Below are 12,943 nucleotides of genomic sequence, written 5' to 3'. Positions count from 1 at the left end.
GTTTGCCTCCTCCCTTTTAATGATTTTCCTGTCTGTAAATATGACTTCTGCATCCATTGGCAAAATCAATGTTGCCTGCATTTGAAATGCAGGTGTCTCTGACTGAACAGGCTGTTCGCTCTTTCCTTTCCTATTGATAAGGGGTGACTGACAGGTGACCTTATAGAGGTCTTTTAAATTATGAAGGTGTTCAATAGATGGAAAGCTTTGAGTACATTTTACTTTTCTAGGGGAATAAAATAGAATCTATGAACATAGGATGATCATTAATAAATCGTATGAAGGAATACAGATGAAAAATCTCGATAGAGAGTGGTCAGATTGGTGACCATATGCAATGAATAGTTCAAGTGTAATTGAGAGTAGCAAGTCAACAAGGTGAGGGGAAAAAAAGAAAAGAAGGTATAATTGCAGGAGACAGAAGGTGGTGGTGGTGGTGGATTGTTTTTTTGGACTGAAATCCTGTTACCAGCGGTGTTCCACAGGGATTGGTGCTGGTCTGCTTTTGTCATTTATATAAATGATTTTAGATGAGAATGTTGAAGGCTTGATTAGTAAGATTGCAGATGACACCAAAATTGGTGGAGTGAAGGAGGTTATTGAAGGGCTGAGGAGTGGCAAATAGAGTTTAATTTGGATAAATGTGAAGTATTGCATTTTGGTAAAACAAACTTGTACAATTAAAAGTAAGGCCTTGACCCTAGGTACATAATTCTTTGAAGCTTGTGTCACATGTACACAAAGTGGTTAAGAAGGTGTTTAGCACAATTGCCTTCATTGTTTAGTTCTTTGAGTATTGGAGTTGACATGTCACATTGAGGTTGTATAAGATGTTGGTGAGGCCTTTTCTGGAATATTGTGTTCAGTTCTAGTTGCCCAGTTACAGGAAGGATACTATCAAGCTGGAAAGAAGTCAGGAAAGATTTACCAGGATAATGCCGGGAATGAAAGTTTGAATTTTAGGAGAAGCTGGATAGGCTAGGAACTTGTTTACTTGATCATTGAGGGGTGACCTGATAGAGATTTATAAATTCAGCATGGGTATAGATAAGATGAGTGGCAGGTGTTTTTTTCCCCAATGGTGAGGGATTTCAAGACTAGGGAGCATATTTTGAAGATGAGAGGAGAAAGACTTTTAAAAGGGCATGAAGGACAACCTTTTTTTTTACAGTGTGGTTTGTGTGTGGAATAAATTTCCAGCAGAAGTGGTGGATGTAGGTACAGTTACAACTTTTGAAAGACATTTGGATATGTACATGAATAAGAAACGTTTGGAGGGATATGGGCCAAGCACAGGAACGTAGGACTGGTTTTGTTTAGGATTATGGTTGATAAAGACTGGTTGAACCAAAAGAGTCTGTTTTTGTGCTGTGTGACTCTCTAAGTAGCAAGTGTGGAGTGCAAAAATCAGCAGACATCAGTCAGGCAATTTTCTTGCAGTTTGCGATTAATTCTCAAATGTGTTAACGTTGTAAAAATTTAGTCTTGAAGTACCTGTTTCTTGAGTGCTAAAGTGTTTCCTGAATCTCCAGTATTGGGGTAGGGGTTATGTCATATTCAGGAAACCCAAAAGTTTGCACACCTGAAGTTGAGATGGGTTGCTTACAGCTGCAGACTAATTTTCTGGAAAATCTGACATACCAGGGGCCCTTTCATTTATGGGAACACCAGTTAGGCTGCAGTCACAGCAGGTCAGTTTTTAAAATGTATTTTACTGAAAGTGGTAAATCAATGTACTGTTTCTTCTATGGAAATTGATACATCTCTAATTTCTTCAATATTGTTTTCTTAGAATGTTGAGAAATTTGCATAAGTACATTAAGTGTTTCTAATAGTATTCAGGATTACAGTTCAGATCACTCAACTCCAGTAATAATTCCACTTTCTTTTGCTTCTCCATGCTCTTTAGTTATGTGCTCAATGCAAGAATATCTGTGTCTTTTATATGAAAACATTCTTAGGCCCTTCATGGAGCATGAGCAAACAAAAGTTGGCACTAAGCCTAATAGGAGATAACTGAAGATGACCAAAGCCTTGGTCAAATATGCAGGTTTTAAAGACCGCATAAAAGGAGAAAAGTGTGGTTGTAGGAGGAATGTTCAAATCTTAGGGCCTCAGGTGAAGGTATTTCCACCAGCACTGGTATGCTTAAAATGAGTGATGTTCAAAAGGCCATCACTTTTTTAAAAGATTAACAACTATCTTGAAGGATTGTAGGGCTGGAGGAGATTAGAGAAAAGTAGGAGTAAAATCATAGAACGATGTTAAAACCAGAATGAGAATCTTAAAACTGCATTACCTACTGATAAACTCAAAGCTAATGTAGGTTAGTGATTGGGTCTTGGATAACCTTAAATCTCGAGGGTAAAACTGGAAGGCTGGCCAGAAGAACGTTGTAACAGAGGTAGCAAAAGCATGGATACAGATTTCAGCAGCAGAGCAGCGGAGGTTGGGGGCGAGACAATGCTCAACTAAAAGTAGGTGTCTGAATGGTGTGGATATGTGGACTCCTTTTTGGTCCAGTATGACAATAGAATTGTGAAGTCTGGGTCACCTCAGATGGCTTCCAGCAAGATTAATGGAGTTGATAGCATACAGTTCAGTTAGTACCTGGACTGAAGCTAATCACTTTGGTTTTTCCGACATCTTAGTTGGAAGAAATTTCTGCTCTCTCTGAAAGTCAGATAAGCAGTTTGATGAAAATGAGACACAGCCTGACAGAGACTGTATTGGTGAGGTAGAGTCCAACACATCCATGCTGACCAGATGTCCTAAACTAATCTAGTCCAATTTGCCAGTATTTGGCCCATATCCCTCTAAACCCTTCCTATTCATACACTCATCCAGATGCCTTTTAAATATTGCAATTGTCCCAGCCTCCACCCTTCCTCTGGCAGCTCATTTCCATACAAGCACCACCAAGTGTGAAAAGGTTGCCCCTTGGGTCCCTTTTAAATCTTTCCCCTTCCCCTTAAAGCTATGCCCTCGAGATTTGGACTCCTCCACTCTGGGTAAAAGACTTTGGCTATTCACCCTATCAATGCCTGTCATGATTTTTCAAACCACTGTAATGTCACCCTTCAGCCCTGACATGCCAGAGAAAATAGCCTGTTTATTCAGCCTCTGCCTTAGCTCAAACCCTCCAACCCTAGCAACATCCTTGTAAATATTTTCTGAACATTTCTGAATGTCCGGTCCAGACCCTCTTCCCTTTCATTCCTCCTGCAGCAATCTGGAACAGCACAATGGCTCAATGCTTAGCACTGCTTCCTCACAGTGCCAGGAACCTAGGTTTGACTCCACCCTCGGGCGACTGTTTGTGTGGAGTTTGCACATCTACTGCTTGTCTGCTTCGGTTTCCACCAGGTGCTCAGGTTTCCCCCCACAGTCCAAAGATGTGCATGTTAAATTGCCCACAATGTTCAGGGTTGTGTAGGTTAGGTGCATTAGCCATGGGAAATGTAGGGTTATACGAATGGTTCTGGGTGCATTGCTCTTCAGTGAACTTGGTGGGCTGAATGATCTGTTTCCACACTGTAGGGATTCTGTGGAAGTTTAGCAACATCTTTCCGGTAGCACGGAGGCAGAATTGAATAAGTATTCCAAAAGTGGCTTAACCAATGTCCTATATAGCTGCAACATGACCTCCCAACTCGTATACTCAAAACACTGACCAATAAAGGCAAATATACCAAACGCCGCCTTCACTATCCTGGCTACCTGGGACTCCACTTTCAAAGACCCACGTCACATGTGGAAACTAACATCATAATGTCACTGAGGGGTAGCATGTTAGTAGGAATGTCAAGATAAGTCCTTGGAGACCCAATTTTAATCTATGTAAACATGATATTACACGCTGGTTAATTACAATGATTGGGCAGCAGGCTTGAGACAAATGTTAGCATGGGAAACAGTATTTAAGTCTCTAGTCAAACTGCATTTAGAATATTGTGTTGTTCTGGACCCTGTATCTAAGAAAGGATGTGCTCGTGTTGGAAGGAGTTCAGAGGTGGTTTGCAAGAATGATCCTGGGATGAAGGGCTTATTATATGAGGAGTGGTTGAGGAACTGAGTCTGTACTCAGATATTAGATGGACAATGATAGGGCAGCACGGTGACTCAGTGGTTAGCACTGCAGCCTCACAGTACCAAGGTCCCAGGTTTGATTCCAGCCTCGGGCGACTGTCTATGTGGAGTTTGCACATTCTCCCAGTATCTGTATGGGTTTCCTCTGGGTGCTCCGGTTTCCTCCCACAGTCCAAAGATGTGCAGGTTAGGTGAATTGGTCATGCGAAATTGCCCATAGTTTTAGGCGCATTAGTCAGAGGGAAATGGGTCTGGGTGGGTTACTCTTCGGAGGGTCAGTGTGAACTTGTTGGGCTGAAGGCCTGTTTCCACACTGTAGGGAATCTAATCTAATCATGAGGGTATCTTACTGAAACTTACAGAATACTAAGAGTCCTGGATAGAGTGAATGTGGAGAAGGTATTTCCATCAGTAGGAGAGATGAAGACCTGAGGGCACAGCCACAGTGAAGGGACGGACCTTTAGAACTGAGACGAGGATGAATCTCATCAGCCAGAGGATGGTTTACTATGGAACTCCATTGCTGCAGAAGGCCGTGAAGGCCAAGTCATTGAATGTATTTAAGACAGTGTTCTTGATGTACCAAAGGGATCAAGGGTTATGGGGACAAGGCAGGAGAACGGGGTTGAAAATCATATCAACCATGATCATATAGTGGAGCAGACGTCTCAGTGAGTCTCTCTCTCACTGCAACCCCCAGGTCATCTCCTGTGCCCTGAATCTCTTCAAACATGTACTGAAACAGACACGCTACTCTTTGCTACCCTCCCCCACCCTCCTCTCTGACCTATCACCTTCATCCCCACCCCATTCCACCTATTGTACTTTTTGCTACATTCTCCCCAGCGCCCCCCCCCCCCCCCCCCCCCCCATTTATCTCTCCACCCTGGAGGTTCCCTGCCTTCACTCAGTGATAAGTCAAATGGCCTAATTATGCGCCTATATCTTGTGGTCTAAGATAAAAAGACTATTAATAATCTAGATAATTGTAGTTCTCGTCTCTCTGACCTTCAGTATAATCTTCAACTTTTCACTCACAGGATTCTAAGTTTCTAGAGCTCAGCATTGATAAGTACACCATCTTAATTTGCAGTAACTGAAATAGTGCGTTTACTTGGCACAAAAGAATTCTGGTATTTTTAGTTTTTATGACATACACCACTAGATCATTTGTTACTAACTTGTGAAAATTTAAAAATTGATTTTGTTGCTGAAGCATATTAGTCAGAAAAATAGCTGGCCAGTACTACTTATTGGTTACCACATCTTATCTATATTTTATAATGCATTTAGCTGATTTTTAGCTGTTGTCAATGGGAATAGTTAATACTTGCACCAGTACCACTGGGTTAGGGAGGAGGAAAATAAACAAAGATCCTTGATTCCAAGGTAGCCATTTAAAAACAAATTCTCAACTAACTGTCTGGTGGCTATCACATGCTTTCTGTGGGGCTTTGGTGCACAGATTTGATTCCCTTTCTAAACTTTGACTAGAAGAGCCACATTGCCTCCTTCAATGACTTATATCATTTCAACATTGTGCAAAAGTGTGTTCAGTATTTGTAGAATATTTCATTGTGAAAGTTTGCTGGTCAACTTCTTTTATTTTTCTCTCCCCAGGTTTTATGTGGAGAAGTTCCAGGACTATCCAAAATCTAGGAAGATTTTAATTCCCTTTTTATTTTGAACCAACAATTTTAAAGCTCAAACAGACTTCAGTTATTCTATTGCAGATTGCAAAAATTAATCTACTTAATTCAAAACCATATTTTGATTATTAAGAGCTTTGCTAGAAATAAGATTTTTAGCAATGTATTTACTAATGACCTAACTTAACATTATAAATGAACTCAAGGTTTGTGTAAAGATTTGTAGCTTGGGTTCCAGTTGTAGTTGTTATGGGTATGTTCGCCAAGCTGGGAATTCGGTTTGCACATGTTTTGCCTCCTCTCTAGGTGACATCCTCAGTGTTGTGGAGCCTCCTGTGAAGTGCTGTTGTGTTGGTTGGAATTTATTTGGTTTTATTTCCAATGCTTTTGGTTGCCAGTTCCAGTTGTTCATTGCAGTGGATGGTATATTGGGTCTAGGTCAATGTGTTTAGTGATGGATGAGTGTCAAGCTTCGAGGAATTCTCTCGCTGTCCTCTGAGATCCTCTGGCACTCATCCACAGACTCCATCAATAAACACATTGGCCTAGACCCAATATACCAAACACTGCCAATGGCAACTGGAAGCAGCAGGAACAAAACCAAATAAATTCCAACCAACACAGTACAGCAGTGCTTCATAGAATGCTGCATAGCACTGAAGAGATCACCTAGAAAGGGGATGAAACATCTGCAATATGAATTCCCAGCTAAGCGAACATATCCACAACATATAAATAAACTGTTCAGGTTGAGGGACTATTTAATAGAACTTTTCTGTTTGGACAAAAATGTTAAGGAAAACATTTTGTAGCAAGGCTTTTGATAAAATCATATTCAGTTATTATCTATCTTACATTTTGCATGCTATTCTTTTAGGCTTCAAAAACAAAGGGCATAATAGTTTGTGAGGTGGTTGGAAGCAGATACAGCTGGAATGAGTGAGTGTGAAGTATCGGAGAGCAGATAGTTGCACTTGTTTGCAGAGTGGAGAAGTGCAACGACTTTCTTCCAAATTACTGGCTATCCTTCCAGATGGTTAAGGCTATTCCAACCCAGTTTGCAACCTTGGACATGGTCTGGTGTCATAACCTCCACTGGGGAAGAGGATGTCCCACATTTGCACCACCATGTGCAGCAGGACTTCCAGGTCCCTATTTGCAATGCTGGGTTCCAACTTTCCCCATCTGCCAAATCCAAGGCAGATGTCAGAAACTATGCTGGGCAGCTTAGGACAAAAAGGGCTTGTTCAGGTTCACAACAGGCTTTAAAAGATAACACATGCACAAGAGATGCCAATCTGTCGGTAGGTATCTGCTGAGTGGCAATTTATTCTGGGAACAGCAGAGAATTGGATGTGTAGATGCAATAGGGTAGAGGCAGGGTAAGTAGTAAATGAGACGAGAGTGTTGTGCTGGAAAAGCACAGCCGGTTAGGTAGCATCCGAGGAACATCTTATAATCCGAGGAGGAAAGGCTTATGCCTGAAATGTCAATTCTTCTGCTTCTCGGATGCTCCCTGACCGGCTGTGCTTTTCCAGCACCACACTCTTCGACTCTGATCTAAAGCATCTGCAGTCCTCACTTTCTCCTAAGTGGTTAATGAGGCAAGTTTGGTGAAATTGTGAGAAATCTCCCAGGGGATTGATGAGAATCTATTTTAAAAGCTCTCACTTGGCCAAACAAGTCAAATTGTGTCCAATCCTTTTTTGTTTTTATTGCTGCAGTTCTTTGCTTTAAAAAAAAAGTGATTACAATAAACTGCTGAAACACCTGACTAAGGAATATTAGGCACAATTTGACTGCAGCTAATAATTAGTGAAATGTCTAACTCTAACATCAAAAGACTGGATATCCAGGTTTTACAGTAAGTAATAATAAGACAAAGACTACTTCTTAAACCAGTCCTCATGTTCTTGAAATTAGATCATTTTCCAGAATGTGCTTTTTGTTACAGAGTAGTTTAAGTAATGTGCAAATGAAATGATGTCATTTTTTGCAATGATATTGCTTGTTGATTTTATTCCTTGCAAATAAATTAAACTGTTGACTTCACCTCTGCTCTTTTTGTGACTTTTAGAATAAAGCAAGAAAATGAAAAACAAAGTAGAAAGGATAATTGTTGACCTCACTCAACACAACTCTCATGTTCAGATAATAGTTATGTATTTGGTTACCAAAGCTGCCTTTTTTTAAACCGTTAGCCCAAGTTTACAAGAGTAAAGTTAGATTCCATTTGTGGATTGTATCACATGGTAGGCTCATAATAACAAAGATTAGAGCATGCAAAATTAATGATCAAATTGCTGAATAGTTACTGAAATTGACTAAAACAAGAGTAGGAGTTAAGTGTAATACCTTGTATTAGAGGAAGGTGGAAAATATTCTTTTACAAGAACTTGAGCCTGCACTACTGTTCATATTTACATGAATGATTTAGACTTGGGCATAAGTTGCTTAATATCAAAATTTGCAAGTGATCGAAGATCGACAAGAAAGGAAGAATGTACCAGAACATAAAGGGGTACGAGAAAACTTGCAAACTAGGTAGTTAACATTTACCAGATGTGAGGTTATGCACTTTGTAAGGGGACAAATAGAAACATAATTTACACCATTTAGAAAATAAATGGGGGAATGTGAGGGATCCAGGAAAACAAATCCAAGCAAGTAAGCCAGCAAAACAATCTTAAAGCACTCAGATTTATTTCTAAGAATATTAAATTCAAAAGTGGAGTTATGACAAATTGTTGTAAGTCCATGGTCAGGCCACACTTGGAATATTGTGTACAGTTCCCCCAAGGTATGGAAAAAATGACACAAGCACTCGTGGTGATTTTAAAATCAAGTGCAGGATGCAGACATTTCTTAACCCCTCCTAATTGCCCTTTTTGACAGTGATGAGCTACCTTGAAATACTGCAGTTCATGGAGAGGTCAGTGTACCCACAGTACTGTTATGGAAGACAATTACAGAATTTTTACCCAGCAACAGTGAAGGAATAATATAATTCCGAAGTCAGGATGGTGAGCAGATTAGATGGTAGTGCCATTATGTTTATATTGGATCAGTCAGATTCCAGATTAAAACCTGCCTTGACAGGTCATATTTTCTTATGGTTTCAACATAAGCATGTAATGCTACAGATTTTGTCTCAACAGTAAAACAGCTTAAAGAACATGAGAACTAGGAGTAGGAAACTCAGAAGCTCAAACCTGCACTGCCATTCAATATAATAATGACTAATCTCCACTCTACATCAGCTCCACATTCCTGCCTGCTCTCCATAACCCTTCAACCCATTATTAATGAAAAATCTATTTCTTCCATAAATTAACTCAATTATCCAGCATTTACCACACTTTGGGGGTAGTGAATTCCATAAATTGACGACTATTTGAGAGAAGTAATTTCTGTTTTAAATATTCCACCCTTTTTTGAAAACTATGACCTCTTGTTCTCAATTGCCCCAGATGGAGGAAAATCCTCTGAACATCTATTTTGTCAACCCCATTTTGTTATCTTGCATACCTCAATTGGATCTCCTTTCAATCCTACAGAGATTATAGGCCTAAACTGCTCAATCTCTGTTCACAAGACAAGCCCCTCATCTCTAGAATCAATCTAATGAACCTCCTCTAAACAGCCTCCAATGGAACTACATCCCACCTCCAGTAAAGAAGTGATAATTGTACACAGCATTCCAGATGCGGTCTCACCAATCCTTATACAAGCGCAGCAACACTTCCTTACTGTTAGACTGTATTTGTTTAGCAATAAATGCCAAAATTCCATTTGCCTTCCTTGTACCTGCTATACCTGCGTACTAGTTTTCTGCAATTCATGCACGAGGACACCCAGATCACAGTGCACTGAAGCACAGAAGCTTCTCTATGTTGAGTTAATAAGTTGCCTTTCTATTCCTCTGATCAAAATGGATGACCTCACACTTATCCATGTTAAACTCCATCTGCCAAATTTTGGCTCATTTGCCTAACCTATCAACATCAATTTGTAAATTTTTTACTTCGTCATTGCAATTTAAATTCCCACCTTTTTAGTGTCATCGACAAATGTGGTGATAGTACTTTCTATTCCTGCGCCTATTTGTCCTTACTCTCTGCTTTCCAGGTTAGCCAATCCTCTGTCCAAGCTAATAAATTATCCCCAACCCTATGTGATCTTGCATACTGAACTTTTGCACAGCACCTCATCAAATGCTATCTGGAAGTCCGGATATACTACACTACAGGTTAGCCATTATCCCTTTTGCATATTACATCTTTGAAGAATTTTAGCAAATTAGTCAAATATGATTTACCTTTTATAAAACTACGCTGACACTGACAGATTGCATTTTGCTTTTCCAAATGTCCTGCTATTACTTTCTTAATATTGGATTCTAACTATTTCTCAACAATACATGAAATTAACTTGTCTATAGTTTTCTACTTTGTCTCCCTCACATTTTGAATAAGCATTTTATATTAGTATTTTTCCAATCCACAGAATATTATAACCAATGGATCCACAATGTCTGCTGTCGCTTCCTTTAAGGCCATAGAATGTAGGCCGTCAGATGCTTGAGACTTGTTTGCCTTCCATCCAAATAGTTTGCTCAGTTTTTCTCCCCCCAGTGATGATGATTGTTTTAAGTTCCTACCTTTCGAGAAGCTCTGTATGACCTGTTATGATTGAGGTGGTACTAATGTCCTCCAACATGACAACTGAAGTAAAATATTGATTTAGTGACTCTGCCATATCGGTGTTTCCCACTGTTAACTCTGCAGTCTCAGCCTCCAAGAGACCAATACTCACTTTAGCTATTCTCTTCCTGTTGTATAAACTTACAGAAGCTTTTGCATCCATTTTTATATTTTGCACTAATGCTTTCATAATTTAGTTTTGCTTTTTTAAAAACTTTTTTCAGTGAACCTTTTGATATTTAAAAGTTTACCAATATAAAAGTTTCCAGCTTTTGCAATATAGTATGCCTTAGTTTTTGTCTTGATAATATCTTTAACTTCCTTGTTTAGTTAAGTGTCAGTTTTCCTCTCATACAATCTTTCTTCCTTTCTGGAATATATTTTAGGTGGGAGTAATTTCGCATGTCCAAAACCTACACTGTCCCACCTTTTAGTCTTCTGGCCCAATCCACTCAGACCAAATCTAACCTCATGCCTAGAAATCTTTAGTTTAACCCTAAACCTTTGTTTATTGCAGAATGTGAGAATGGGATCCCAGTTTCACAGTCTAACTGAATTTGAAATTCTAGCATGCTAATGATCCCTCTTCCCTAGAAGTTACTTTGCTATGAGATCATTGATTAATCCCTCTCTATTACACAATACCAAATCTAGAGTAGCCTTGGGGCTGGCTAATTCTAAAACATATTGCTCCAAGAAGCAATCTCAAACACATCCAGTGAACTGTCCCTTCAGGCTACTTTTGTCAATTTTATTAATCCAGCCTTTATGCATATTAAAATCACTCATGATTATTGCTATACCCCTCTTGCAAGCCCCCATTATTTCCTGGTTTATCCTGTGCCCATAAAGTAAGACTGCAGATTACACCTACCAGGGACTTCGTTCCCCTGCTATTTCTTATTTCTACATACTAATTCTATGTGTTGATCTCCAGTGCAGATATCATTTCTCAATACAACATTGATCTATTCCTTTACCCCCTTCCTGGCTACGTTTTCAAAACAGTATATATGTTTGGATATTCAATTCCCAAACCTCATCTCCCTGCAATAACATCTCCGTAATCATTACCAAATGAAAACTTTTTGTCTCTATTGGCGCTGTTGACTCATTAATTTTATTCCAAATGCTTTGTGTATTAGATACAAAGCCTTTAAGTTTATTCTATTCTCAAATTTTCCTATTCTTGTAGGTGCAATACTTCGTGCAATACTACAGTCATTCATTCTGACTGCTTTATTTTTTGGTAACAATTAATCTCATCACTAACCTGCACTCTTACCTTCTCCTTAACTTGATTTCCTAATTCTCCATACGACTGAACCCTCTCCCTACTATTTAGTTTAAAACCCTTTCTACAGTCCTAATTATGTGATTCATCAGGACTCTGGTTCCCGCATGATTCAGGTGGAGCCTGTCCCATGAGACCAGCTTCCTCTTTTCACCAAAACTGGTGCCAATGCTCCACGAATTCAAACCTATTTCTCCCACAAACTGTTGAACATTTTCCTCTTCAGTCTTCTTGATGATTTGCGAATTAGCTTGTGGCTCAGGCAGTAATCCGGAAATTATTAATTTAGCCCCTAGTGGCTCATATTCCCTCAGCAGAACCTCGTTCTTTGTTTTGCTTATATTGTTCCTACCTATGTGGACCACAGTAGGTAAGCTAATTTTACTGTGTCCTGAAACACACACTCAGACTGTGCTTCACTCTGGATATGCTCTCTTCCCAGTTACTTAAGACCATAAGACATAGGAGCAGAAATTAGATCATTCAGCCCATTGAGTCTGCTCTGCCATTCAATCATGGCTGATACATTACTCAACTCCTTTCTCCCATTTGCTCCCCATAACCCTTCATCGTCTTGATACTCAGAACCTATCTATCTAAGTCTTAAATTTACTCAATGACCTGGCCTTCATAGCCTTCTGTGGCAATGAATTCCATGGATTCACCACTCTCTGGCTGAAGACATTTCTCCTTATCTCTGTCTTCCCTTTAATCTACGGCTGTGTCCTCGGGTCCTAGTCTCTCCTACCAATGGACACACCTTCCAACATCTACTCTATTCAGCCATTCAGTATTCTGTATGTTTCAATTAGATTTCCCCTCATCCTTCTAAACTCCATTGAGGAAAACCCAGAGTCCTTAAATGTTCCTCATATGTTAAGCTTTTCATTCCTGTGACCATTCTTGTGAACCTCCTCTGAACACGCACCAGGGTCAGTCCATCCCTCCTGAGATATGGCACCCAAAGCTGCACACAATACTTCAAATGTGGTCTGACCAGCGCATTATAGAGCCTCAAAAGTACACCCCTCCTTTTATATTCAAATCCTCTCAAAATAAATGCCATCATTGCATTTGCCTTCCTAGCTGCTGACTCAATCTGCAAATTTACCTTGAGAGAATCCTGGTCTAAAACTCCCAAGTCTCTTTGCACTTCAGACTTCTAAATCTTCTTCCCATTTAGAATATAGTCTATGCCTCTATTCTTC

General features: G+C 39.7%; 1 protein-coding gene across 3 annotated transcripts in view; it reads left to right on the top strand.

Annotated features, from left to right (window-relative positions):
• LOC140482809 (3-oxo-5-alpha-steroid 4-dehydrogenase 2-like) overlaps window positions 1–7,790 on the top strand; it is a 267,535-nt gene extending 259,745 nt beyond the window's left edge. For all 3 annotated transcript variants that reach the window (XM_072580457.1, XM_072580455.1, XM_072580456.1), the window contains one exon: window positions 5,710–7,790. In XM_072580457.1, the coding sequence (XP_072436558.1) occupies window positions 5,710–5,776 (67 nt within the window). In that variant the 3' untranslated portion in view covers window positions 5,777–7,790. The remainder of the gene's footprint in view (window positions 1–5,709) is intronic.
• The last annotated feature ends 5,153 nt before the right edge of the window (window positions 7,791–12,943 follow it).

The sequence above is a fragment of the Chiloscyllium punctatum genome, chromosome 11, assembly GCF_047496795.1.
Source record: "Chiloscyllium punctatum isolate Juve2018m chromosome 11, sChiPun1.3, whole genome shotgun sequence".
In the NCBI taxonomy this organism is placed as follows: Eukaryota; Metazoa; Chordata; class Chondrichthyes; order Orectolobiformes; family Hemiscylliidae; genus Chiloscyllium; species Chiloscyllium punctatum.
Note: the sequence above shows the minus strand (reverse complement) of the source record. Positions and strands in the feature narration are given on the sequence as shown.